Source organism: Megalobrama amblycephala, linkage group LG19 (assembly GCF_018812025.1).
Source record: "Megalobrama amblycephala isolate DHTTF-2021 linkage group LG19, ASM1881202v1, whole genome shotgun sequence".
In the NCBI taxonomy this organism is placed as follows: domain Eukaryota; kingdom Metazoa; phylum Chordata; class Actinopteri; order Cypriniformes; family Xenocyprididae; genus Megalobrama; species Megalobrama amblycephala.
This window is the reverse complement of record NC_063062.1, coordinates 40,828,480-40,854,510: the sequence shown is the minus strand read 5'-3', so window position 1 is coordinate 40,854,510 and position 26,031 is coordinate 40,828,480. Positions and strand designations below refer to the sequence as shown.

General features: G+C 43.6%; 2 protein-coding genes across 5 annotated transcripts in view; one reads left to right on the top strand and one right to left on the bottom strand.

Moving 5' to 3' along the window:
- Nucleotides 1–530: 530 nt before the first annotated feature.
- Nucleotides 531–13,820, bottom strand: ddb1 (damage-specific DNA binding protein 1). Of its 2 annotated transcripts, XM_048168215.1 has the most exons (27): nt 13,609–13,820; nt 13,111–13,259; nt 12,824–12,940; nt 12,526–12,747; nt 12,336–12,450; nt 10,998–11,095; nt 10,746–10,904; nt 10,528–10,611; nt 10,337–10,453; nt 9,108–9,210; nt 8,607–8,682; nt 8,421–8,529; nt 8,155–8,333; nt 6,744–6,907; nt 6,017–6,124; nt 5,247–5,454; nt 5,074–5,169; nt 4,190–4,301; nt 3,924–4,047; nt 3,683–3,847; nt 3,461–3,555; nt 3,217–3,387; nt 3,020–3,129; nt 2,462–2,631; nt 2,036–2,138; nt 1,496–1,619; nt 531–896 (listed from the first exon to the last, which is right to left on the bottom strand). In XM_048168215.1, the coding sequence occupies exons 1-27, from the start codon at nt 13,667–13,669 to the stop codon at nt 813–815; spliced, it is 3,423 nt and encodes a 1,140-aa protein (XP_048024172.1). In that variant the 5' UTR covers nt 13,670–13,820; the 3' UTR covers nt 531–812. The 2 variants fall into 2 exon arrangements, with proteins under 2 accessions (XP_048024172.1, XP_048024173.1); XM_048168216.1 differs by lacking the exons at nt 531–896; nt 1,496–1,619 and adding an exon at nt 1,903–1,948 and having other exon boundaries at nt 1,991–2,138.
- Nucleotides 13,821–14,247: 427 nt separating this feature from the next.
- The window catches only part of pdpr (pyruvate dehydrogenase phosphatase regulatory subunit), a 13,257-nt gene continuing 1,473 nt past the window's right edge, over nt 14,248–26,031 (top strand). Inside the window, exons 1-18 of one of the 3 annotated variants that reach the window (XM_048168217.1) lie at nt 14,248–14,405; nt 15,655–15,918; nt 16,035–16,168; nt 16,274–16,355; nt 16,651–16,814; nt 16,898–17,019; nt 17,567–17,684; nt 18,458–18,607; nt 20,478–20,670; nt 20,747–20,871; nt 21,665–21,820; nt 22,177–22,310; nt 22,508–22,656; nt 23,141–23,253; nt 23,439–23,533; nt 23,716–23,805; nt 23,901–24,083; nt 25,354–26,031. The exon at nt 25,354–26,031 is cut by the window's right edge and continues 1,473 nt beyond it. In XM_048168217.1, the coding sequence (XP_048024174.1) occupies nt 15,668–15,918; nt 16,035–16,168; nt 16,274–16,355; nt 16,651–16,814; nt 16,898–17,019; nt 17,567–17,684; nt 18,458–18,607; nt 20,478–20,670; nt 20,747–20,871; nt 21,665–21,820; nt 22,177–22,310; nt 22,508–22,656; nt 23,141–23,253; nt 23,439–23,533; nt 23,716–23,805; nt 23,901–24,083; nt 25,354–25,758 (2,664 nt within the window). In that variant the 5' untranslated portion in view covers nt 14,248–14,405; nt 15,655–15,667 and the 3' untranslated portion in view covers nt 25,759–26,031. Of the gene's footprint in view, nt 14,407–15,610; nt 15,919–16,034; nt 16,169–16,273; nt 16,356–16,650; nt 16,815–16,897; nt 17,020–17,566; nt 17,685–18,457; nt 18,608–20,477; nt 20,671–20,746; nt 20,872–21,664; nt 21,821–22,176; nt 22,311–22,507; nt 22,657–23,140; nt 23,254–23,438; nt 23,534–23,715; nt 23,806–23,900; nt 24,084–25,353 lie in introns of all 3 variants that reach the window. The other 2 variants (XM_048168220.1, XM_048168218.1) reach the window with 2 other exon arrangements.

The window sequence follows — 26,031 nt, the reverse complement described above, 5'->3', positions numbered from 1 at the left end:
ATAGCGTTCACTTAAATCATAAACACTGACATCAAACTCATAAGCAGTTTAATGTACTGATGTGTGGACTGTATTTGTCCAGTTAATCTGGTATGCATGTTATTATATTGTGTTCATCTAGACAGATTGTGATTGGTCAGTTCTGGCCTTCTGGAGTCAAATGATGCTAAACTGCTGATTTTCTACATAGCTGTTCAAGTTTCATGCGTCTCATATCACCCACACTCTCTTTCTGCTCATAATAAAATCATGCACACTCCAATCAATATTTCATGTCCATTTATTTATTTATGAAGTAAGTAGCCATGTAATATGCAGGATAATGTACAGTCAGGCTCTGCTCTGAGGTCTTATATCAGCCTGTCTGGGTTTATTGCACAATAATGCCTGGCTGACGGCGCATTACACATTCAACACCGGCATCACCGGAGAGAGTATATAATATCATGACTGGACTCACTTCTATTTGTAATGTGCTTTTATTAAAAGCCCCCCCCACACACTCTTCATAAAACGCAACAGGCCCAAAGTACTGAAGGAAACTTTATTAAAATAAATGAACGAACAGAGAAATATCACAATGGCAAACGCTTCACTAAAACTATTGCAGATCAGTATTGGACAGTGATGGCAGAATAACCTCTGTTCCTCGTCTCTACGCTCTCAAGACAAATGCTGCGAGTGTGGTTGTGAAGTGATGTGCGTGCATACATGAGGCTGTGAGGGACTCAATTCATTCTACAGGAATGCGCACGCACTCACACCCTCTGATTTATGTATAGCTATGTACAGATCTGAGACGCTCTGATTGGCTAGTGGATCCGCGTCAGCTCCTCCACGATTTTAATAACCTCGTCCACCGTGGCTTCCCGCTTCATTCCGCTGCCGTCATCGATCTAGAACACACAAAAACTCTGATAAAGCCGTGTGAACGTGAAGGCTTCCCAAATGTAGTTTACGCAAGCGCACTAAAGCATCCAGAAAAACACGCGACCTGCCGTCTGTACGGATATAAAGGCATCGCATGCGTCACAAATCACACTAGTGTTTCCTGCAGATGCTGCAGGTTTTCTGGGGCTCAAAGAAAGTTCTGAGTTTCACATCCGTAATTATGACTTTCGTCTGCGTTCAGGTGCATAAATATGCTATTTATAATATCCCACAATTCTTCCGAGACAGTTGAGCTGAAGAACAAAAAAAATGGCGTCTGCAGTTGGCAGTCAATGTTTAAATGTTGGTTTCTGCACAATTTTTTCAACTTTAAAAAATTTATTTCTATCAAGAAATCAGTATTGTGATAGATAAATATTTGTTTGGTGGTCACCAAAGCGCTCCATTTTGTTGTACATCATTATGTTTGGTGACGCAGTCTGAAGTCTAGATTCAGTACAGACGAGGTGAATCATGTTCACGGTCCATCACGACCTCATACATCCACAAGAAGGGTGATGATGTGGTCATGATGCTGCGCTGAGTGTGAATGCGGTGCGGTCACCTGCAGTGTGCTGACCACCTCCTGCATCTTGGCTCGACCCAGATCCAGGAAGCTCTCGATAAGATCTCCATCAATGAATCCTGTGGCCTGCTCGGTCTTGCGCTCGGTGTGGAATGACCTCCAGGTGGTGCTAGTCAAGGACTTCAACAGACCCACAGTTCATGCCAAAGAGTGTCAAATCAGCGCGCACGCGCACACACACACACACACACACACACACACAGATTATGGAGACTCTCCATAGACGTAATGGTTTTTATACTGTACAAATTGTACATTCTCTCCCCCTAAACCCATCACAGAATACTGTCTGCATTTTTTTAAGTTAAAAGTAAATAATAAAAAAAAAAAATAAAAAAAAATCAGTTTAGCATGTTCTTTAAGCCATTCGGTTTACAAGGTTTACGATTATACACGTGTCCTCATAAACCATTTATACAAGAACACACACACACACACACACACACACACACACACACACACACACACACACACGATAACGCAGCACGTGTCTCTGACAGATCCTGTTTTAAAGGATATAAGCTGTGCTCTATCTTGCCGACGCTCTTGATGACTTTGTTGAGTCGGTTCTGTAGATCCAGCAGTAAACTGTACCAGCCCTCTGACAGTGACGTCACCAAACCTCAAAGAAAGAAAGAAATAATAACAATCAAAACACATTTACACATGACCAACATCATGGTAATGGTATATATATCACAATGTGGTTCTTTTTTCTTTAAATTCAACTGTATATCATTGGAAATCCTTTACTAATGAAAAGTGCTTCAGATTCTTCAAAATGATCGAGAGCTACACACGGCTCTTCCTCATCCTGACCTCTCTCGTCTCGCTCTGCATTTCATCATCATCAGCGTCACAAACTCACAGCTGTGACTCTAAACGCTGAGGTACAATGGCAATCTGATGACGTCACAGGACGTGCTGCGTGTGCGTGAAGCTTACCGATCATGCCGTTGACCGTGCCGAACAGCACAGACCCTTGGGTTGGAGTGGAGCTCTCGCCCAGGTTCTGCAGCACCAGAGAACCGTGTGAAAACACGTTGACAAACTCGCCCAGGTGGAACAGACCCACTTCCTGTAGGTGCTGCCGCTCCTCATCTGTAGTGGCCGCACTGCAGGACAGACAGCATTAAATAATCACTTACAGTTTCCTCACACACAGCTTTAAGGTGCGCTCGCATTATCTGTCGTCAGTCGTGTAGCGATGTATGAAGCTCGGGTCAGGTTAGGGTCAGGTTAGGGTCAGGTTAGGGTCAGGTTAGGGTCAGGTTAGGGTCAGGTTAGGGTCAGGTTAGGGTCAGGTTAGGGTCAGGTTAGGGTCAGTGGTTCTGTTGGTCAATGCGGAGAATTTGAGTGAGCTGAACCAACAGGAAATCTGCATGAGGAAATCTTTCGCTCTGTGAGCGCACCTTCAGACACCCGATCGCTCGTCTCCAGCAATCCGTCAGTTACATCTAACAATCGTTCACTCAGTTTCTGTCATGCGGTCGGTCCCGTTACCTGTCTTTCTGGCAGACAAACAGGTTGAAAGCATTCTCGGCTCCAAGGAAGTTGTCATCATCCAGGATTTCGACAGCACTCATCCAGTTTGGATTGAAATCACGGGCGATCTAATGAGATGAAAACAGCGAAAGGAAATTAAGTTTTTTTCAGACTAGAAAGGCAGCTGAAATCCCAGAATGCAGAGCTGCGGTCACCTCCTCAAAGCTGCCCTCCATGGGTTTGTAGGCCAGCAGCAGCACGGAGCGCATCAGGTCGCCCACCAGGATGAAGTCGCCTTTAGTCTTCAGATACAGGGCCATGATGTTATTATAGTGATTGCACTCGGTCCGCAGCTCCTTCTCTGCCGTCCACTCGTACAGACGCACCTGCGGAGACAGAGACGTCAGCGGCAGGGCAGGAAAGCGACCGTGTTGAGGAACGTGACGGAACTGAACTCACGGTGCTGTTGATGCTGGCCAACAGTTTACCATTAAACTCCACCATAGAGTAAACGGCACCTTTAACCTCCTTCTCTGCCACCGTCTGCAGTTTACCTGAGAGTACAGAGGAAGAAACACACGCCACAATATAAAGCCACAATATTTGTAGAAACATTTTGCCCCTTGAGAAACATCTAATAAGTGTAGAGGTTAATCAAGGGTGTTTCTGATAGGACGTTACCGTCTGTATAGTGAAAGACGATGATGCGGCCCTGCTTAGGCTCCGCCTCCTCTGGATACACCATTGCTGTGCCGACGATGAAGTAGACGGCAGGATCTCTGCCCAGCTTACAGGAGACCATGCTGAGGGCGTACTCGTTCTGCAGGAACTGATGCGCATGCAGCACTGCGGAAGAGGAGCGCATTAGACCTCACACATTCACTACAGATGCTTCAGCTCACGTCGGCGCCTTCACACCTACCCTCGAACGTGTGCTGATCCACCACCAGTAAACTGTGCACCTCCACCTCCTCTCCGAACGACGTCTCGTGAGGCGACGTGCTGCTGGGAAACAACTTACTGGAGCTCACACTGCTGGACAACGCCTGCCACACAAACACAGAGCATCTGTGACGCACCTCTTTGTAAGAAACTGAAATTTTTTAATGAACATCACTGCACACACAAAGACTCTCTCTCTTACACACACACACACACACACACACACACACACACACACACACACACCTGTGTGCTGGCACTGGGCCGCACGGCTGCTGTCGTTCCACTGGCATCCTGCATTTCTACTCTACTGGACAGAACTCCGAAGCACTGAGACACCTCCTGATAGCAGATCCGCCTGTGAACAACACAAACGAGAACTCAATCACAAACATTAGCAGAGCACAGAGATGAACTCCAGAGATCCACAGCACATCCATCACATGTGCTGTACTAAAGCTTCAACAGAAGAGCTACTGAAATGAATGTTGGGTAACACTATTTTACAGTGTCCTTCGTACAGCTTAAGGTTGCTTACTACAGTACATTACCCTAACCCTATAGTAAGTACATGTTACTTTATATTTCTCAGTACATAAATGTATAAATTACTCTGTAACAAGGACACCTTGAAATAAAGTGAAACCAACTGGTGATGCTGGTGATATCGAGTGCCGCCCAACGAGTGCACGGGTCTCTTTCTCTTGTGAACATGAGCAGAAGTGCTTACAGACACACACAGCCTCATACAAACACACAGCGAAGCACTTATTACAAACATCGCTGTCAATAACAACAGGGCTTGTTGTGTTGCACTTTAACATGTGGTCATGTGTTTGTAGAGCACATAATCTTTACTTTAAAAGTGAACACTCCAGTACTCATTTGTGTAGCGGCAGAAACAAACGCAGCGCGATGATTTTACAGGCAGTGTTTTCAGCATCTGCTTCCATGATTACTGAAGGCATCTGTGCTCACGTTGATCAATCGGCAATCGATAAGCTTAATGAAATAAATCATTAATGTCGACTAATCGATTAGTCATTAATCACTGACATCCCTACTCCATACGCGTTGATTGTCCTGAGGAGCGGAGGCAGAAATCAGTTTTGCAGCTGACAGACACTCACTTGGGCGACTCGTAGAGCGGCACGGTTCGGATGTGCAGCTTCTGGATCTCGTCAATCGTGCCGATGGTCAGAGTGCTGTTATTGGCCAGAGCCAAACTGTAACAGAAGGAAGAGAAAATCAAAGATGTGACTGTACGACACGCAGCTCAGGCAAAATCTGTGCGCCGCTGTACCTGTCAGGGTAGCCCTCGGAGTTGAGCGGGCACATGTAGTTCACCTCCTTGAGGTTGACGTTAGAGAAGACCAGTTTGTGGTTGCTGGAGTAGATGACGGTCGGTCTGTCAGAGCAGGCGAACACATTGGATGTGGAGAGCGAGCGGAAGGTGCGCAGAACCGTCGGCTGAGTGCCGAGAGTGACCTTCTTACGTTCACTCAAAACACCTGGACAAACACAAACACAGTTCTCAAAAAAGAAAAAAAGTCTTTGCTGTGGTATTAAAGGGTTAGAATAAATTCGTAGTTTATAAAATAAAGTCGTAGTTTTTGTTATTTTTGGACCAAAATGTATTTTAGATGCTTCAAAAACTTCTAACTAACCCACTGATGTCACATGGACTACTTTGATGATGTTTTTATTACCTTTCTGGACATGGACAGTACACACACTTTCAGTGGAGGGACAGAAAGCTCTCGGACTAAATCTGAAATATCTTAAACTGTGTTCTGAAGATGAATGAAGGTCTTACAGGTGTGGAACGACATGAGGGTGATCATTAATGACATAATTTTCATTTTTGGGTGAACTAACCCTTTAGAATTGAAATCATGAATTGTGAATTTTCAACTGGTACCTAAAAATCTGGAGACATAGCAATCTTACATTACAATACAAGTTTACATTGGTCTAAAACTATTTTTAGTGGTGGGGCCAGTGAAAATTTTAGTAGGACCAGAAACGTTAAGCAAGCCGATGGCTGTTAGCAGTGAATGTGTGCTGTGTTACCTGTCTGAATGTCCAGTCCGAAGTAGAAGAGCGCCCCATCTCCCAGAGCGCACAGCAGGTAGTGACTGCCCTCAAACGTAGTCATGAGGATGGATCGAGGGATGATCTCTACAGGACACACAATCAGCGCTCAGTGAGAGACAGAAAACTGCTCAGCTAACGACACACTTATGCTCTAGATAGCTTTTCAGATTTATTCATCAATGGCCATTAGACCAACAACAGCACAGCCTTTTAGGGTATGAATTCATAATCTGATTTAGGAAATGGGTATGTTAACATTACGCACATTTTAAGACTCACTTTCACACTTAAATATATACAGCATTTCATCAGATCAGAGCAGAAATACATTCGTACTGCACATTTAATGAACGTCTGCAGCTCAAGCTCCTCCAGACACAGTCATTCATTATACATACACAGCATAGAGCAACAGTTCATTATTAATTAAAGAGCAATATAAATAAGTGCCCGGTTACCTTTAAGAAACGCATCTCAAGGGCTGCAGAGAGTAAATATGAAGAAATAAGCTCTGATACGCCTCACTGGGACTGTGTGATCTAAGAAGTGCGTTTCTTTGTACATTGCTGATTTTATGTGCGTAATGTTTCAATGACCTTGGGAAAAGCGCTCTTTAAAAGCTTCTTCTACAAACATGAATGAATCCTGGTAAAATAAAGTGTGTTCTTCAAGCTCCTGTCTCTGACGAACACGCGAGTCTCACCTCCGCCCAGCATCTCTTTGTGCAGCGGGCTGAAGCAGGGCAACTTCAGCAGGCGAGCCGAGATGTCGGTCCAGAGTCCCACAGCGCAGATGCTGGACTCTCCTGCGCTCTCGCCCAGAGGAGTGATGTCCAGACACGCCACCTCATGCTCCATCTCTGTAGAGCTGCAGGACACAGAACACATGACCACCGCCGTCATGTTTCAGACTTCATATCAGAGGAGTTTAGAAAGAAAGTCAGGTTGGCACTGAACTGTTTATGAGACAACAGTTAGTTCGATTGGTCTAGGTTTGATCCAGACGGAGCGTCAGTCTGTGCATCAGTGGTGGAGATTTTTCGTTGTTACTCCAGCAGGTAGTTTTATTCTTTGCTTTTATTGTTATTTTTATTTCTTATGCATCTGTTGTGATTATTTCATGATTATTTTAAATCCTTTTTAAATTTCCATCACGAATGAAATGTGACATAAATAAACTTACCTTGCTTTGCCAGTTAGAGACAAATGACTATATTAGCGTCAGTGAAATATTCATTCAGGAAATTCACATTTATGCATACGGCAGACGTTTCATTCAAAGTAAACATCTGATCAGACATACATTCCCTGAACACTGAACCTAAAGCTTTCTGTCGATCACACTGATCTACTGTTTGAGTGACAAACGCCACGACCGCGTCTCGTTCCACTTGATTCTGCTTTGACTTCATCTGGATCCACTTTTGTTAGTGGAGTAATATTACAAAGCAAATAACAATATAAGGTCTAAAATTTAGGGCCAGATTTACTAACATCTTGCGTCATCGCAAACCCTCTTTTGGCCTTAAAAACTACTGTCAGGATTTACTAAAGACACGCAGTGAAAAATTAGCGCTGAAGACGCGTGGACAGTTATTTTTGCGGCTGACCTTATTACACATGTATCTGTAGGAGTTTCTCTTCCAGACGCAAAATTTATGGGAAGAGTGTGTTTAAATGAATCACGCAACACCATTTACTAAGGTTTGCGCTGTTAATTCACTGGTATTTGCGCGGCGTACAAAAAAAGCACGTCTTAAACCAGAGGCTAATATGTGCTGCTCTTGGTAAATTTGCGTTGGTCATTATGGAAATGATCCGGCTGCGTCTGTGTTCTTTAATTTGCATGTCGTCAGTAGATCACGCGCAGAACCCACTTTTTTGGAATTGCGCTCATGCTAATTTGCCCTGTTTAGTAAATACGGCCCTTAGTCTGTAGAAAGTTTATTAAGGTGTTGTATTAAAGCGAAATATAGTTCTGATCTGATCGCCTGCAGCCTCGTGTCTCAATCATCGCCCTGATGATCTCAGTGTAGTAATTAGTAAAACAGTGTTGACAAATCGAAGCTAGTCCCGTGTGCTCTGGTGATTGTAGACGTGCAGGAGTGTGATCACCTGATCTGTTTGAGTTCTCCGGTGAGTATCTGAAGGTAATAGAGGACTCGTCCCACAGCCAGCACCACCTGTGTGCTGTTACAGGACGCCACGCTGATGTTCCTGCCCTGCGGCTCCTTCCACTCGCTCACCAGAGCCTTGCTGTCCTGAGTGACCAGCCGCACGGACACCGACGTGATCTGCACACACACACACACACACACACGTGTCAACACAGGCATCTAACACCACCCTTATCCTGTGAGTTCAGATGTGTGTTAGCACACCTGTATGAGCTGCTGATGCGCTACATTCCCACAGAAGAACGTCTGCTGATTATCCACAAATCCCGGCAACTCTGTCTCCTCCACCTCCTCTCCGCTCAGCATCAGCACTCTGCGCACACACACACACACACACTAATGTACATGTGAACTGTATATCAGATCTAATTTGATGTAAACTCAACTCACCTGGTCTGACCAACAAAAGACAGAACCAGCATGTCATCAGTGTCTCTGCCTGACTCGGAGCGAAGTGGCCACAGACCTGACACACACACACACACACACACACACACACACACACACACACACACACACACACACACACACACACACACACACACAGTATTACTGTCAATCCTGACAATAAACAATAAAGCACATTTATACAAGGGACTCAAAATATTTTATATATTTTTTTAAACACCATTTATAACTCAATTGTGAAGCTGCAAAAATGTATTTAGTTTTGACATGACTTTATTTATAAAAAAATAAAAAAAAAGGTTTTGAATAATATTAATTCTAGCAAATGGTGGACACACTGTCAATCTGCCAACAGATGAAAAAAGTGGTGATGAATCAGTAGGTTCTGCATGAAGGGAAGTTCAGCTCCTATCAGAGTTTCATAGACTACTGAAGGTGAATTTGAAATTAACTTGTTATATTGATTAACAGCAAAAAACGGACCTTTAATTCCAGGCAGGTCGATGCTGGCGTGCTCATGGATTCCTATGCCATTGCGGATGATCCTCAGAGAGCCTTCCTTAAACGCCCCGGAGCATGTCACCAACTGCAGAAGACACACAGATCAAACACACTGTTCTGCCATGTGATAAAACTAGTTAAAGGATCGAAACCAATGTAAACCAAAAAGAAACCAATGTTAATAAAATGAGCTCGTGTGTGAAAGAACTGGACTTTCCAAAGTTTCAGACGTCAAATATGCTCAAGAGTTTAGCTTGAGACACTCAGAAGCAAGTAAACTAGCAGAACTCTATACTCTGCTTTGTTTCCCCAGTTCAGTTGATTATTTCATAAACGTATCAGTTTTAAACTGGATATACGCTCATAAGATGTCTGGCTAAATGAGACTAACATCAAGAGACTGATGTTTTCAAAAAGCAGAGCCTTTATTAGACAGAGTTTACGTAATACATCGACCGAATGCTTGTTTAACGCAACGTCTCTCTGAACGATTATCCAGTTTTTACAGCTGACAAACGCTGCTAGTGAACATGTGACTTCTGTAGCAGCATTTGTCATTGTCATGCTGTTAAACACCTGTTATATTTATATAATTCTGTCCTAACAGAACTAACAGCAGTCGCAGTCGCAGCCGTTCTGAACATGATTTACAGCGTCAGATTACACTCTTCTGCCGTGAAACCTCCGTCACAACTTAAAGGATTAGTTCTCTTTCAAATGAAAATTACCTTCTTACGCTACGTCCTACGTCCTACGCCTTCCCTATTCAACTTACGGAAAAAAACGTAACTGACGCGACGCCAGTTTACACTTTCTTTGTGAGTAGACTTGTGTAGACTTGTGAGTAGCTACACATTTTACTTCATAACTTGTTAAATTTTGTTCAATATGGATATTTAAATATGGAAAGCGTCGCTTCGCTTCAGAAGGCCTTCATTAACCCCTGCAGCCGTGTGGAGTACGTTTATGATGGATGGAGACACTTTCTTCAGCTCATACTCGTTGATCCCGCTCACTGCCATTATATTTATTAATATTTCTCAGATTGTGTTCATCAGAAAGAAGAAAGGCATATACACCTAGGATAGTAAAGCTTGGGCTAATTTTCATTTGAAAGTGAACTCATCCTTTAATGTTTTCTATGATTTATGACGATACAAACCATCATTAGGATTTCATGAAATATCCTGACGGGTGGCGATGTGTCTCACCTGGCCCTGTCCTTGTCTCTCCAGGTCCACCACACACATGTCCACTATCGGCCCCAGGTTCGTGAAGGTCTCCATTACAGCCACATATGAGCCCTGGTCATTACTGTCCACATTCAACTGCAAACACATAAACTGGCCTTAGCAAACGTGCCATCATCATAGAACAATAATTAATCTGCAAGATCACCAACCTTCACTAGCTGAGAGTCTCCCAGTCTGGATCCCACGAACACCACGCCGTTATCCAGATACGTCAGACACTCGGCGATGGAGGTCTAGAGAACACAAACAGAGACACGTCTGCTGAAGAAGGTTCTAGTCACGTCTGCACATCAATACTACATCAATACTGATGACGTCAGCCATCATGAACACAGAGCGTCAGCGGTTAGGAGTGTTTTAGCCGCACCTCTCCCAGCAGCTCCACGCGCAGGTCTTTGAGCACCACCGCACCGTCCATCAGCTCCTCTTTCTCCAGCAGCAGCATGAACAGCCGGCCCTCCATGTCTCCCAGCAGGTACCGCGAGCCGTTCGGGTCCACGCGATTATGGCACACGATGGTGCTTTGCTGAGATGTTCACAACACAAAACACACTTTACAGATCACACACACACGCTCACACAAACCTTGAAAGCTTGAAACGGATGGAGATCGTCAAACCTTGATGGTCGGAGGTGCGATCGCCAAGTATTTGTCTCCGTTGTGATACGTGATGGACTCCTGTCCAATGATTATAGCACCTCCAAACGGCTCTGGGACTGAACGATATGAACAAACAACACTTCAGCAGCAGGTCTAAGATCAGTCAACTTTATATTCTACTATTAGGAGAGTTCACCTTCAGAAATCTATTTGGATGCTTTTCATTTAACTTTTGGACAGTTTTTTTAGGCAGACAGATGGTGCTCATGCTCGTTTCCCTTACAAACATTATCCTGGGCAGTTAACCAAAGATAACTAGTCTTACCGTTTGATTCAAAACAAAAGACTTTAAAAAGTTATAAACAGTCTTAAAAGAATAAATAAATAAAATATGCTGATCTCTGAAATATTTTATCAGGAAGAAATTGGGAGTAAAATAGAATTTTAAAAATCCTTGTTTAGTAAAATCACAAACAACTGGAGATCTTTGAATATTGTTATGGACAATTAGAGTCAAAAGGTTGGTAAGCAGCACTGGCTTAGATATGACTGGCTATGACAGAGTCAACTATAAGAGCTTTAAAAATGATATACGGATCAGTTGGGCCTGTAAAACCATCTAAGAAAATAATGGTTCAAAACAGTAAATTACAATTGTAAATGAATGACTTGACATTTGATATTCAACAGTGTTTTGATCTGCCTTGACACTATTCTTTAAGAGCTGCTGTGCAGCCAAAATAATGTACCAGTTATCAGTGTAAAGCTGCTTTGACACAATCTACATTGTAAAAAGCGCTATATAAATAAAGGTGACTTGACTGATTAATTAACAGTTATTAGTGCTGCCAATTTTAGTATGTTATTAGAGTTCAAAATGTTTGGGAATCTCCGAGATAAATCCACAACATGATTATATAAAACTAGATCAATCTGGTTTAGCGTAATGTTCGTTACTGTTATTAATATTGTTAAAGGGTTAGTTCAGCCAAAAATGAAAATTCTGTCATTAATTACTCACCCTCATGTTGTTCATGTCTCTTCAGAAATTTTAGACTAAACTGCTCGATTCATATGGATTACGATCTCTTTACGAACGTTTTGAAGTTCTGCAGTGGTAGTTGTGCAGAGTGTGAATGGAGGGACAGAAAGCTCTCGGATTTCATCAAAAATATCTTCATTTGTGTTCTGAAGATGAACGAAAGTTGTACAGGTGTGCAACGACATGAGGGAGAGTAATTAATGACAGAAACTTCATTGTTGGGTGAACTAACCCTTCCAGCGTTTTTAACGATGGGGTTTCCCTCTGTGCTTGTAAAGGTTGACAAACCCCAGTTCAGTGGATCTGAACCTCACCTGGAATGACCATTGATGCTTCAGCTTCCACATTTTCCTGCTTCCAGGGACCTTTGTTGAACTCCTTCTCCCTGAGAGACACCTCGTACGTCTTGACGTGTCGACCCTGAGGGTCCTAGACAACAGAGCAAACCACATGAACCCGACAGGAGACGCGCTGAGAGACGTCACAGAGAAGGGAGATCCGTACCTGATATATGAAGCAGACGGTCGGCGCCTGGCAGCCGTACAGGAACTGGACGTCTATGACCTGCAGCTCCTCCAGACGAATGTTGAAGGCTTTGAGCTCGCGGTTGTCGCGGTCCAGCGGGATGACCTTAAACAGCCCGTCGTACAGCCGCAAGCCGATCATACGGCACTCCGGATCCACGATCCCGATGATCCCGGTTTCCGAGGGACGGCCGATGCGATCCTGACAAACACACAGCTTTTAGACGAGGCCTGATGAAACACGCTCGCACAGATGTGGATCACGCCCCGGGTCGTACCTGGACGTTGCCGTGAGCACGGGTGATGATGTCGATGCTGTCTCCGTTCTGCTTGTACTCCAGGATACAGGCGTTGTATTTGGCAGTCAAAATGAACAGAAGATCTTTGCTCTCACCCTTAAACACAACACACAGATTATAACAACAGAAGTCTGTTCGTCCCAGTGTCGACACGCGCCTGATATCACACTCAAACATGTGCAGTAGAGATTAAAGCCTCTGAAATGAAACACCATTAATATAAATATTGGCAGTAGATTTAGAGCTGGAGCTCCTGATCATCACACCTTGGGTCTGAAGAGCTCCATGACTGCGATCTTGCCGTACATGCCGACCTCTTTGACCGGCCGCAGGCCCTCCGCGGTGACCACATAGATCTCCAGACGCGTGTTCTTGGCGATCAGCAGGTTCAGATCCTCCGCAGATGTGAAGTGACCTGCAGTCAGAGGACAACACAGTCATCACACATCAATCTGCAGTCTGCTATGATCACGTGCGTGCCTGTGCTGATGCTTTTAAAGAAAGTGGAGATGATCGTGTCTGATCGTGTCTGATCGTGTCTGATCGTGTCGCGCGCAGCAAATCCAGGAAACTAAAGTTTGTCATTTTCACTAAAGCGTCACAGAGACGACAGCAGCTCCATCTCAACCATAAGCATGTCACAACAGTGCAGTGGAGCAGTGCTCTGGACACTGACAGATCTAAACAAACAAAACAATCCGCTGATGATGTTTATCTGAGGCCTGACGCGCGCACTGGCGCGCGGGACACAAACACGCACTCACCCGTGATACAGGCGTTCACTGCCGTGGGCTTCTGCGCTGTGACCACGTAATTGTAGGACATGGCGTTCACTTAAAACACACGAACAGCCAGAAATGAAGTGAAACGGTGTTTAAAGCGAGATATGTTACATGAATCCGCTGAAGAGCGCTCAGATCAGCAGCAGCACAGCGTCAGTGAGTCTGTGCCACAGCGCCCCTGCGGTCTGGAGGAAACACTGCACTGAAATACCGCACTTGAGCTGATAATAACCCGTTTTTGGAGAACCATAATTGTCAAGTTTTGTTTTTTAAATAAACATTGAATTATTTATGGAAGATATGAATAGGTTAGAAACAATTAAACATTTGTAAACTGTGTAAATACAGGATATGAGCTGTACAATTTTTCGATTTGTGTAGTTTTCAAGACGCATTGCTTTTTATTTCTTTTGATACGGATTATTGTAGTTTATATGCTTTTCCATCGAATTATAAATAGGCTTGAATAAAAGTCCAAATCCGCACACTGTCTTCAGTTCATCTGAGAGCCTCCGCTTTTGCTAAAGCTCTGAGTGTTTGTGTGTTTTATAACATGATAATAACAAGAAAAGGTTTCGAAGAACATAAAAGTTAATCTGAGGCGATAATAAAGTGTGCGAAGCTCAGAGCTGTCAATCATTCGGCTGGTTGTTCCGCGCATGCGCAGTACGGTCAGACTCCGCTGATCTGCAGCTGTAGTAAAGTTACTCTTGGCTCTTGTCACGCAAATTAATGAATAAATCTGATCAGATCTGAGCTCATATAACACCTTTCAGCAGGTAAGTGTCTCTCGGCATTAATGCTTACTCGCACGTTGATGTTTTATGGGGTGTGATCGTGTTTTAGCTCGAATGCTGTTGAACTTGACTCTAAATCTGCAGTTTGACGTTCAGCAGAATCACTTTCCTGTAATAAATGATTTCATGTAAATTACTTCAGGACACACAGAGCTGTCAGGACATTTAAAGAGAAAAACGAACGCGTTTAATCGAGTTTTTCTCGAAGAATCACCTCACAGGCCTCAAGCTAACGGCTACATGTCAATAAATAACACAATATGAGCATAAACATAATGACACGAAATATACAGTGACATGTGTGAGCACGATTGGGTAAAATGCTCATTAATATTAATCAGTAATAGTTCTTTATTTATATTCTGTCTTTCGTGTTGTTATTTTGTTCATTAATTCGTATTTGTAGAAAGTAGCAGGAGTTACACAGGAACGGATCAATAATGATGGTGAAAATTAATTAATAAATCAGTGTAACTGTGAATTTAATGCTTGTGATTATAATGTGACCTTCAGATCTCATTTATCATACTCGAGTGTGAATGTTTAAGCTGGTTATATTTAAACTGTGTTTACGTCATCAGTATGTGAAAAAGTGTTTGTTTACTTAAATATACATTTGAAATGTGTGAGTCCGAGCAGACACACAAAGAGCTGTGTGTGTGTGTGTGTGTGTGTGTGTGTCTGTCTGTCTGTCTGTCTGTGTGTGTGTGTGTGTGTGTGTGTGTGTGTCTGTGTCTGTGTGTGTGTGTGTGTGTAAGCCTGGTTTTAATGTACAGCCGACACTTATAATTACACAAATCCAACAAATGCTGAGTTCTTGCAACATAATTAATTAAATTGAGAGTTTGATCTTAAAAGTTTTAAGTTTGTGAGTAGTTTTTTGAACGATTATATTTTTACCTGAATTTTACCATGTAAATACCCAATAGATGCTGATATGTTGTCGTCAGCTTTATTTCTACAGCGCTTTATACAGTACAGAGTGTTTCACAGCAGCTTCACAGTAATAAAAGAATCAGATCTTCATCAAATATGAGACCAATTCAATTTCAGCTCTGAGCAGCTCTACAGAAGACGGATCGATTTGGTTCAAGTTTAGTTCTCATCTGATAGCGTCAGTCAAATATTACTGAATGTTAATTTTTGTCATGGTGTCAAGAAGAGAAACAGTGAAGTGTTGTGTTTCAGTGTGTGTGTGTGTGTGTGTGTGTGTGTGTGTGTGTGTGTGTAGAGGCGGCAGAGCCATGCGCAGCGGTGCGTGGAGCGTCCGGACTCTGTCCCCTGTTCTTCTGCCCCGCTGGTTCTGCGACGCTGGAGCCCGACCCGCTCGTCTGCGCGGACAGAGATCAGTGCGGTTCTTGAGCACGGACCCGCCCACAGCCCTGCCCAGTCATGCCCGCGTGGTCATCTGTGGGGGCGGCGTGGTGGGCACGTCTGTGGCGTATCATCTGGCCCGGCTGGGCTGGACGGAGATCGTGCTGCTGGAGCAGGGCAGGTGAGCGTTTTTCTATCTATCCTCTATACATACAAGTAAATAATATCTGACCCCATATAAGCTGTAATTTATCATTAATATAATGGCATTACCTGTTTTGTTTGTGTCTGTTGTAGACTTGGAGCCGGTACAACTCGGTTTTGTGCGGGAATAGTCAGCGTTGCCAAACCTCTTTCTATTGAGAGTAAAATGGCAGATTATTCGAACGCACTCTATGAGCGACTGGAAGAAGAGACGGGCGTTAAAACGGGTGAGAACATGCTATGAATGATCGTTTACCTGATTATCAAAGACAACATCTCACATGTGCTCCATGTTATAAAATAATTCACTTCAGCGCTTGTGTGTTTTCCAGGTTTCGTACAGACCGGATCTCTGTGTTTGGCTCAGAATCAGGATCGGTTCCTGTCATTGAAGCGTCTGGCGTCGAGGCTGAAGTGAGCTGACCTCCTGACCTCTATATGTGTTCACAACACAGTGACTTACTGATCATCCTGACTTTACTCTCATGTAGATCCAAAACTTTCTGTTCCAGAACACAAACACAGAATATGATCTTTCATTTTTGAGTGAACTGCTGTTATTCACTGAAACACTCATTTGTGTTTCACATATTCAGAATTACTTTGTCGTGATCATTTACACTCAAGAATCAAGAGTGTTTCAGAGCGTAGCAGTTATTGAGCAACAGTACACTTGGGACTTTAAATCATCTGCTGTCTCGGTCTCCAGGGTTCTCGGTGTCAGCTGTGACGTCATCAAACCCAAAGATGTGGCACAGCTCCACCCGCTGGTGAATATTCATGATCTTGTAGGAGCTCTTCACCTGCCAGGCGACAGTGTCGTTTCGCCGCCGGACGTCAATCACGCGCTCGCTGTGGCGGCGGCAGCTCATGGTAGGACAAAAGCCAAAACGCAGCCGTTCCAGTTTTACTGACGTTCCTTATCTTGGTGGTTTCATTGGTTTTTCATATGTCAGGAGTGCAGATTTATGAACACACGAGTGTGAATCAGGTCCTGGTGAAGAGGGGTCACGTTACGGCGGTGGAGACAGACCGGGGATCCATCGAGTGCGAGTACTTTGTGAACTGTGCTGGACAGGTCAGTCTCTTCATGTGTGTCCAGATGTCCAGGATTCAGTCAAATGAAGGTCTTGAAATAAACTGAAAGTCTTTATTACTATTTTTTAAATTTGGACTTGATTGTTTTGTTTCACAGTACAATAATATTATTACTATTTCTTTAAAGGTACACTATGTAACTTTTTTTACTAGTAGTGACTAGTAGTGAGTGTTTTATGAGCAGTTGGAGAATCTCTCTCTTTTTTTAGTTATGAGAAAGAACCATTTTCATCTGTAAAGTCGCAGAGCTGAAGCACAACCAAAACAATGTTCTTCTGCGAAATGCATGCAGTTTTGTTTTTTGACCACTAGAGGGCCATAGTGTACCTTTAAAATGAAATATTTTAATAAAAATGATAAGTTATTATTATTATTATTATTATTTTTATCATCACATGGACAAAGTTTTGAATACTACAATAGTGTAAAACCTTATTTTATTATGTACAATTTTTGTGTCATTAGGTGTACAGTAATTGTTGCCGTGGTTACCCTGATTGTGTTGTGGTGTGTTGATGTGTTTTCAGTGGGCGTACGAGCTGGGTCAGAGCAGCGAGGTCAAAGTGTCTGTTCCGTTACACGGCTGTGAACATTTCTACCTGCTCACTAAACCTCTGTCCGAGCCCACGCGGCCCGAGAGCCCAGGTGACGCATCACACAGCATTCCCTCCTCACGCCTGCCGTTAGCCAGACGCCCATCCAACAATGCGCTTAATTCTAAAATCATTATCTGAGGTTAAAATCTGCGTCGTCATCTGTGTTTTTAAAACTGTTACAAGCCATTTGAAAGTGCTAATGCACCCCTATCAGACAAGAAACTGCTCCGTTTCATCATCTTCTGATATTCTCTAACATTCCCTAAATTATTTGTAACATTAGTAAGCAAGCTGGCCAGTTTCAATTGTTTCATTACTCTCTCAATTTTACAAAGATTTGGTAATATCTGGGATGTGAAAGATACAGAATTTCTGATGCACAGAAAAATATGTATGGAAACGTCTCTAGGGAAGGTTTCTTTTGTAACACACCAAAATGTGTGCGACGATGCGCTTTTTAAAGGATGATGTCAGCACAAAAAGTGGATGGAAATGGTTTGACCAGTCAGAGGTGATTGTATTGCAACAATCTAAGGGCATTTATACAGTCACATCATGTTGTTTATGTAGTCGACATAGAGAGGAACTCCATAAACTCTATGAATCGTAAAATAAGTTCCCTTCAGATTGTGAGAAATAACACATTTAATGGATTTCATTAATGTTGTTCGTTACATTTACTAGCTATCATCGTGCCGTCGTGTAAAATCTCCATGGGTCGCAGACTCTGGTTTAGCATGTTTCAGGTGGTGATAATAAGTGTGACTTGTCCAGTTGGTAAAGCAGGTGTGAGTAGCTGCAGAGTGTGTTGTGTGTTTGTAGTGGTGATAGACATGGACGGACGGATCTACGCTCGGGCCTGGCATGGAGGAATCCTGTCCGGAGGGTTTGAGAAGAACCCTAAACCCATCTTCACTGAGGGCCGCAACCAGCTGGAGATCCAGAACATGCAGGAGGATTGGGATCACTTCGGTGAGCTGAACTCACATGCACAATCGCTCAGACAGAAATGAAACTCGCTCGCCATCATGTTTCGCAGGTCGTTCACGCTGCTCTTTTCCATACAGTGCAAGCTCTGTCTGTAATGCTTGAACGGTCAGTCGTGGTTTTCAGATACTTCTGAATTATGCCTGTCATCCAGGACATGTAGGTGTCAGTATCAGGCTCTAAAACAAACATAAATGTATGATAACAGTAGTGCAAACATTCTGTTTGAATGCTGCTTGAGCTCTAAAACTTTCCAGACACGACATATCACTGAATCTTGGTGTATGTGTTTCTCAAACATCTGTTTTTTTTCTGTTAAATGCTTACTGAAAACATACAGTGATAATAAAGAGTTACAGCACTTCAGTAGAGTGAAATATTGACCTAAAGGATCTGCTGCAAACATCTTGGTTCCAGATATAATTTTCAGAGGTCTGGTGTAGCCCAGGCGTCCGCAGGTACGCAGAGGATACCTGTTAGACGTGTGGTCATAGTGTTTTAACTCAGTCAGTCTTCAAACATCCACCTACAGGGCCAAGTACGGCCCGCAGTTCGCTTTGAGCGGCCCGGCATGATCGCACCCACCGACCGAGCCTGTTATTACTGACCAATGAGCTTATATTGAATAAAGAGGGAAAACATGCAAAATTTGATTTTTCACTATGGAAATAGGAAAGTGAAACATTCTTGCAATCATTAAAAACGCTCCCGCTGGGACGAATGTCTGACAGTGAACTGATATAGATGAAGTCAAGTCATTTATTTGTGTAGCACATTATTTCAGAAACTGCTCTTATGCAGACTCTGCGTTTGTTAAACAGGGAAAGGAAATGTCTCAAAAAATCAAGAACCAGTTTGCTAATCAGTATTCAAAATAACAAGCCTCACTGTTTTTAACAATGTGCAATACATGCATATCTATCTATCAACAAAGCGTTTTAACATCCACTAGTTTGCACAACTCATGACTAGTTGTTTATGAACATTTGTGGTTAGGGTTAGTTTCACATCCCAAGATTTAGGAAGGTTTACAGACATGCCATCATGTGATGATGTTGTTGTTGTGTGTAAAACTCCTGCAGGGTCTCGCTGTAACTCAGAGGCTTGTTCAGTATGTGATCTGCTGTGTTTTCTGTCGAGGACAGAGGCGGATATTTCCGGCTCATTTGCTGACCTTTATTCTTCATTATCACCCCTCCTCTCCCTCTCCCTCTGTCTGTCCTTGTCTTCTCCTTGAACTCTTCTACATGTTTTCCTTGCCTTCGCTTGAAAGCATGTTGTCTTGTAAACTGCTGATCTTGTTAACGTTTGTTCATCTAAACGGGTGTTGTGAGTTTCTGTGATGTAATAGTCGTTGCTCAACCTCTGAGATCGGCTGCTAACTTTAGCTGTCGAGCAGGCAGCGGAGTGATTGTCCGCTCCGGCGGGTCGTCTTTCAGTTTGTTCTGACATAATGACCCACAAACCAGATCACCCTTTAAGCTAAAAGTCTGATGCAGGATATAAAAAATTACCAGCCGGTCAGATTTCTTAATAGCCAATTTATTAAAAACAAAAAACTAAATTTGTGTGCATTACACACAAACATTTGTAGATTAGTAACTGTAATTTACACATAAATGGACCTTCCCGAAAACTCTTCCCTGGATTCACAAAGGCTTTGTTTGTTTTGTTTATAATAGTGCATAATTTATTCGAGATTTGATTTTGTTTACATGCAGCAAATCGCAGATAAATCTCTGAATCGCTACTTAATACCAGCTGTGTTTGTCAAGAAACACTCATGCATACGGTCCCGCTCTTGCAGTCTTCTCGATGAAGGCGTTGTGAGTTTGTCGTGTGTGTTTCCCCACAGAGCCCGTGTTGAGCGCTCTGCTGCGCCGGATGCCCGGGCTGGAGGCCTGTGAGATCCAGCAGCTGGTCAACTGTCCAGAATCCTTCACTCCTGACATGCGCTGCCTGATGGGAGAGACACCGGGGATATACGGATACTTTGTGTTGGCGGGCATGAACTCGTCCGGCCTCTCATTTGCTGGCGGAGCTGGGAAGTAAGGAAGCGGCGCAGCTGGACGTTTCTGCAGCTTAGTGTTTTTCAGAAGTTCATAATAGCTTCTTTTTCCGCAGATATTTGGCGGAGTGGATTACATACGGATACCCCAGTGCCAATGTCTGGCCTCTGGACATCAAGCGCTTCGGTAACCTGCAGAGCAGCCGCACTTTCCTGCGCCATCGTGTGATGGAAGTGATGCGTGAGTATTAGACAGTGTTTCTAACAAAGACTTGATTCAGAATGAGAGTAGAGCTGGACGCTTCGCCAAGCCTTAGGACACTTTTATCAAATAAGAAAACAAATAATACATCAAAACAATTATATGTAGTCAAGTCATATTCATTGTTCAACTAAATATAGCTTCAAAACACAAACTCTGAAGCTGTATTTATCTGTAGGCACGGTAGCAGCATATTTCATATCTGACAGGAATGAAAACGAGGCTGTGCGAGACAGAATTAGTGTTTATGAGTTGTTCTGTTGTTTAACAACATGCCAGTTGACTGTAAAGGCCCTTATATTCTTCAAGCGAATTTGAAGAACAAACTATGATGCCATTTTCAACAAAATCAGGCAAAACAAAGTTACTGAAGTTGTGATTGTAATTGACACTGAATCTCAGAGCCGCTGCAAACATCACATCTTTCTGAACTGCTGTTTCCTCATGTTTGTTGTGTGCTGATTTTGTTATTGAGAGGAAAGTGCGGCACATATTTACAGACGGCGTCTGGATGTTCGCTAACAATATACCGCTGGTCATATGTTTTAAGCTTCTTTTCACCCATAAGCAAAGAAGGAAAGAGAACATCGCTGTGAGTATATCAGGGCCTTTAAGGGTTATGCTATCTGATCTCTCAAACTCAAATGTACCACTAGTGGCTCAGACGTGACGGCGCTCTCTAGGCATTAGGTGTGTATTTATTTGTTGGCTATTGTGCTTGTTCTCGTCGTTTGGGTGTTTAATCTTTAGTTCTTGTGTGTGGCTCCATCAGCACTCCTGTATGAACTGAAAGTTCCTCGCTGGGACTTCCAGACGGGCCGGCAGCTGCGCACGAGTCCGCTGTACGACCGCTTGGACACGCAGGGAGCGCGCTGGATGGAGAAACACGGCTTTGAGCGAGCCAAATACTTTGTTCCGGCTGGGAAGGGTGAGAAATCGAGTCTGACCGAGTTCTTACTTTAGGTTATTTTCTGTCACTGATGGGTTTGATTCTACAAAGCCAGTCAAATGTTTATTTTGCATATTTTAGATGGAAAATGGGTATTATGTATTGACCAGAAAAATGTTCAGTACTCTCTTATATTTGAGGCTCTTCAAAGTGAGGCAAAGGTATTTTACTTATTGTCCAAACTTTTAACCAGCAGTGTACTTTGTGAGCATTTAACAGATTAGCATGGACACAGCCTAGCAGATGAATGATCAGCACTCTTTATCACTTTAAAATATGAAAACAAATGTCCAGCTGTCATTGAGGTGTTCGTGTGTCTGCATGAATCCACACAGATTTACTGGCGCTGGATCAGAGTAAGACCTTCTACAAGCCCGACTGGTTTGATATCGTGGGAGCGGAGGTGAAGTGCTGTAAGGAGGCGGTGTGTGTCATTGACATGTCCTCCTTCACCAAGTTTGAGCTCACAGTGAGTCCGTTCAGTCCTGATAAATAATAAAAGTTACTTTTTTTCACAATTCTGAGGGGAAAAAGTCTTAATTGTGAGATAAAAAGTTGCAATTACCGTTTTACTTTTTTATTCCGTGGTGAAAACAAGCCTCCACACGTCATCGTCTGTGAGGTTTCCGGTCTTCAGCTCTTTTGTGACTGACGTGTGTGTTTCAGTCTGCAGGCGATCAGGCCCTGCGGCTGCTGCAGCGTTTGTGTGCCAATGACCTGGACGTGCCGGTCGGGCACATCGTCCACACGGGCATGCTGAACGAGAGAGGAGGATACGAGAACGACTGCAGCGTGGTGCGCCTCAGCAAAAACAGGTTCGCAAAGAGTGACACTTCCGATAAAGCAGGGCTTTTTGACATGAAAGCTTTATGTTTATGTTTTAAAGTACAATACATTTATATTATACTATGTTGCAATAACTGTATATTTAAAGACTTCATCTGGACTTCAAGTCCATCTGACGTTTTTCTTTAAACTTAGCATTTTATCAGGCCCCTCTGTATTGGTTTCTGTCTAAGTAACGGTACTTCTGTATGGGCTGACGCTGGGATTTAGCGGGTTTGAAGTGAAAGAATTTGATGAACGTGTACTAAGTGCGCAGAGCATTCATTCAGTATCGTTATCTCATTATTGACTGAGGTGGATTTTTTTACTTATGAGAACAAAAACAAGAGAGCAAAAAGCAGAGATCTGCAGAACTGCATTAACCAAATAAACAGGACAGCAGATCCACGAAAGCTGACTCTCCACTAATCCAGATCAGTTCATCATATTGACATCATCCACTTCTGTCTCCAGCTTCTTCATCATTTCACCCACCGATCAACAAGTTCACTGCTGGTCTTGGATTAAGAAGCACATGCCCAACGATCCGCAGCTCCACCTGGAGGACGTCAGCTGGAAGTACACAGGTGAGATCAATCCAACAGATGATCCCAATTTACATTGTGTTTTAAATCAGGAAAACTTTACATCAAAGCTAGAAAAGTAAGCCGTAGACTAGCCTTATAAATGAGCTAGAGAGTAAATGTCTGAAATGAGCCTTCATGGCATACGCTTGAGTGTGATGCAGTAATCTGTGTCATGTGTTCTGTAGCTCTGAATCTGATTGGTCCGCGTGCCATGGACGTGTTGTCTGAACTGTCGTATGTGTCCATGACTCCAGAGCACTTCCCCTCTCTGTTCTGTAAGGTGAGTCCAGCGCTTCTGTTCAAAGACCTTTGGGTTTAAAGAACAAAAGTCACGGCGTGTTCCTTCTGACAGTCAGAACTGATGAAGTCATAGCTAATGAGCAACATTATCAACACCGTGTACTGTTGATGCAGCCTCTGAGTTGGGACGCAGTTTCCTCACACTCTGATGGTGTCTTGCAGGAAATGAGTGTGGGATACGCCAATGGCATCAGAGTCATGAGTATGACGCACACCGGAGAGCCGGGCTTCATGCTGTATATCCCTATAGAGGTACGTCACGCTGACTGCTGCAGATTTCTCTGTAGTTTTTGACTGTTCTGACTCTATCAGTCATTTCACCTGAGATATTGCTCTCCTTTTCCCAGTATGCACTGCACGTGTATAATGAAGTGATGTCAGTCGGGCAGAAATATGGGATCCGGAACGCGGGCTATTACGCTTTACGGAGTCTGCGCATAGAGAAGTTTTTTGCCTTTTGGGGGCAGGATCTGGACTCCTTCACCACCCCGCTGGAGTGCGGACGAGAGTTCAGGGTCAAATTTGACAAGGTCAGTTTCTCACACTCTTGAGCTCTTCTCTTTTGACTTGGACCAGATACCCACTTGGCACATACCCAGAATCCTCTAACAGCTACTGAGCAACACGCGAAATAGCTCTCAGAACAGCTTAGCAACTACCTGCGACATCCCAGCATGCTGTTCTTAAAAGAATACATCTAGTTTATGGTTACTGTTCTTTTTGGTAAAGAGGTGCCGCAGTCCAGCACACGACGTTTACACTGCGAGAGCTAAGGATATTTTTGACCTGTTTACATGTACTAACCTGTGTTGACATGAAGGTTGGTATTGCAGGTGTAATCCAGACATCATGCTCAAAAGTGCTTCCTGTTGGACCAAAACGCTGATTAAGTCTTGTGCCGTGCTGAAAACCCTTCACCTCATGGTGCTTTTCCACTGCATGGGACGGCTCAGTACGGAATAAACGCTTAAATAGTACCACCGAACCGATACTAAATGTGACGTGTAAACACTGCAGATCACTGAGTGGTCAGAGATAATCGTCACTACCAGCATCATTGGACTTGAAACACGAGACACCAAACCCGCTAGATTTAAATAGTCAGTAACAGCCACCGCAGTATCATTTGTTCGCGCAACTTTCTTTAAACGACCATCACATGAAACTTGTATAAATAAATGGCTGTATCGTGGTCAGTAGACGAAGTGGCTCGTTGGTAGCCGAGGAGCAGATCCACGGCAGTAAAGGCTGAACTATAACGATCAGTCTATAATCCCACCCACTTTGAAGCGATACTAAACTGCAGTGGAAAAGCAAACCGAAAGTAAGTGAGCCGAGTCGCTCCGCGCAGTGGAAAAACTCCATAATTGGCTGTTCCAGGTCAAAAATATCCAGCCTTTTAAAAATCGCTTGTAAATCTTTCATTATTATCATTATGCCATATTAATATATTATTGGATTCAATCTTTTTATCAACGCATTTTCTTTCAGTTAGCACAGGATTTTATTTCTTTTTTTCTGTTTTTTGGATCTCATTGATCTGAGCTGAACGTTCGCTCTGCTTATTCACCTAAAGAAAAAAACAGAGGGATATTTTTATACATAATCTCACTTTTTAACATTAAAGATCAGATTTATACTTTACCATTGATTATATATCCCTCAAATGTCCCTCAAATGACCGGAACAACACGAGGATCATCTGCTTTGACTGTAAAGGTCTGAAACGACCAATGTCTGTGTGATCCCTTCCCTCTTGTACTTTGTCTTTTCTCATTCACTGATCCCTCGCTCTTGTAGGACACAGACTTTCTGGGCCGGGACGCTCTGCTGCGGCAGCGTGTGGAGGGAGTGACGCGGCGCTTTGTGATGCTGGTGCTGGAGGATCACGACACAGAGCTGGACCTCTGGCCCTGGTGGGGCGAGCCCATTTACCGCAGCGGGGAGCTGGTCGGCGTCACCACCAGCAGCGCCTACAGCTACACACTAGAGCGCCACGTGTGTCTCGGCTTCTTAAGCCACACAAACTCGGACGGCTCTCCGGCCGTGATCACCCCTGATTTCATTAACCGGGGCGACTATGAGGTGGACATTGCTGGGCAGAAGTTCCCAGCTAAAGCCAAGCTCTACCCGTTCAGCTCGCTGTTTGCACAACAGAAACGGCGCAAGGATGACATGGAGCTCAGCAACTTCCAGAGCAAGTGAAGATGCCGCGCTGCAGTTGGTCGAAGCGAATCTGAGAGCCAGAGGCAGTAGTGCCGCATGTCTGAGTTTTGCACAGTCTCCGTAGGACCTCCTGAAGTCCTTTACACACCGCATCATGTTTATGTGTCGTTTACCTCTCTCTCTCTGTATATGTGTGTGTGTGTGTGTATATATATATATAATGTTTTTGTTTTAAAGAGTTGATGAATTTGGTCAATGAATTTCTAAAACCTGAAAATGTGCGTCATGAAGGAGCCACATGGTGTTACGGAA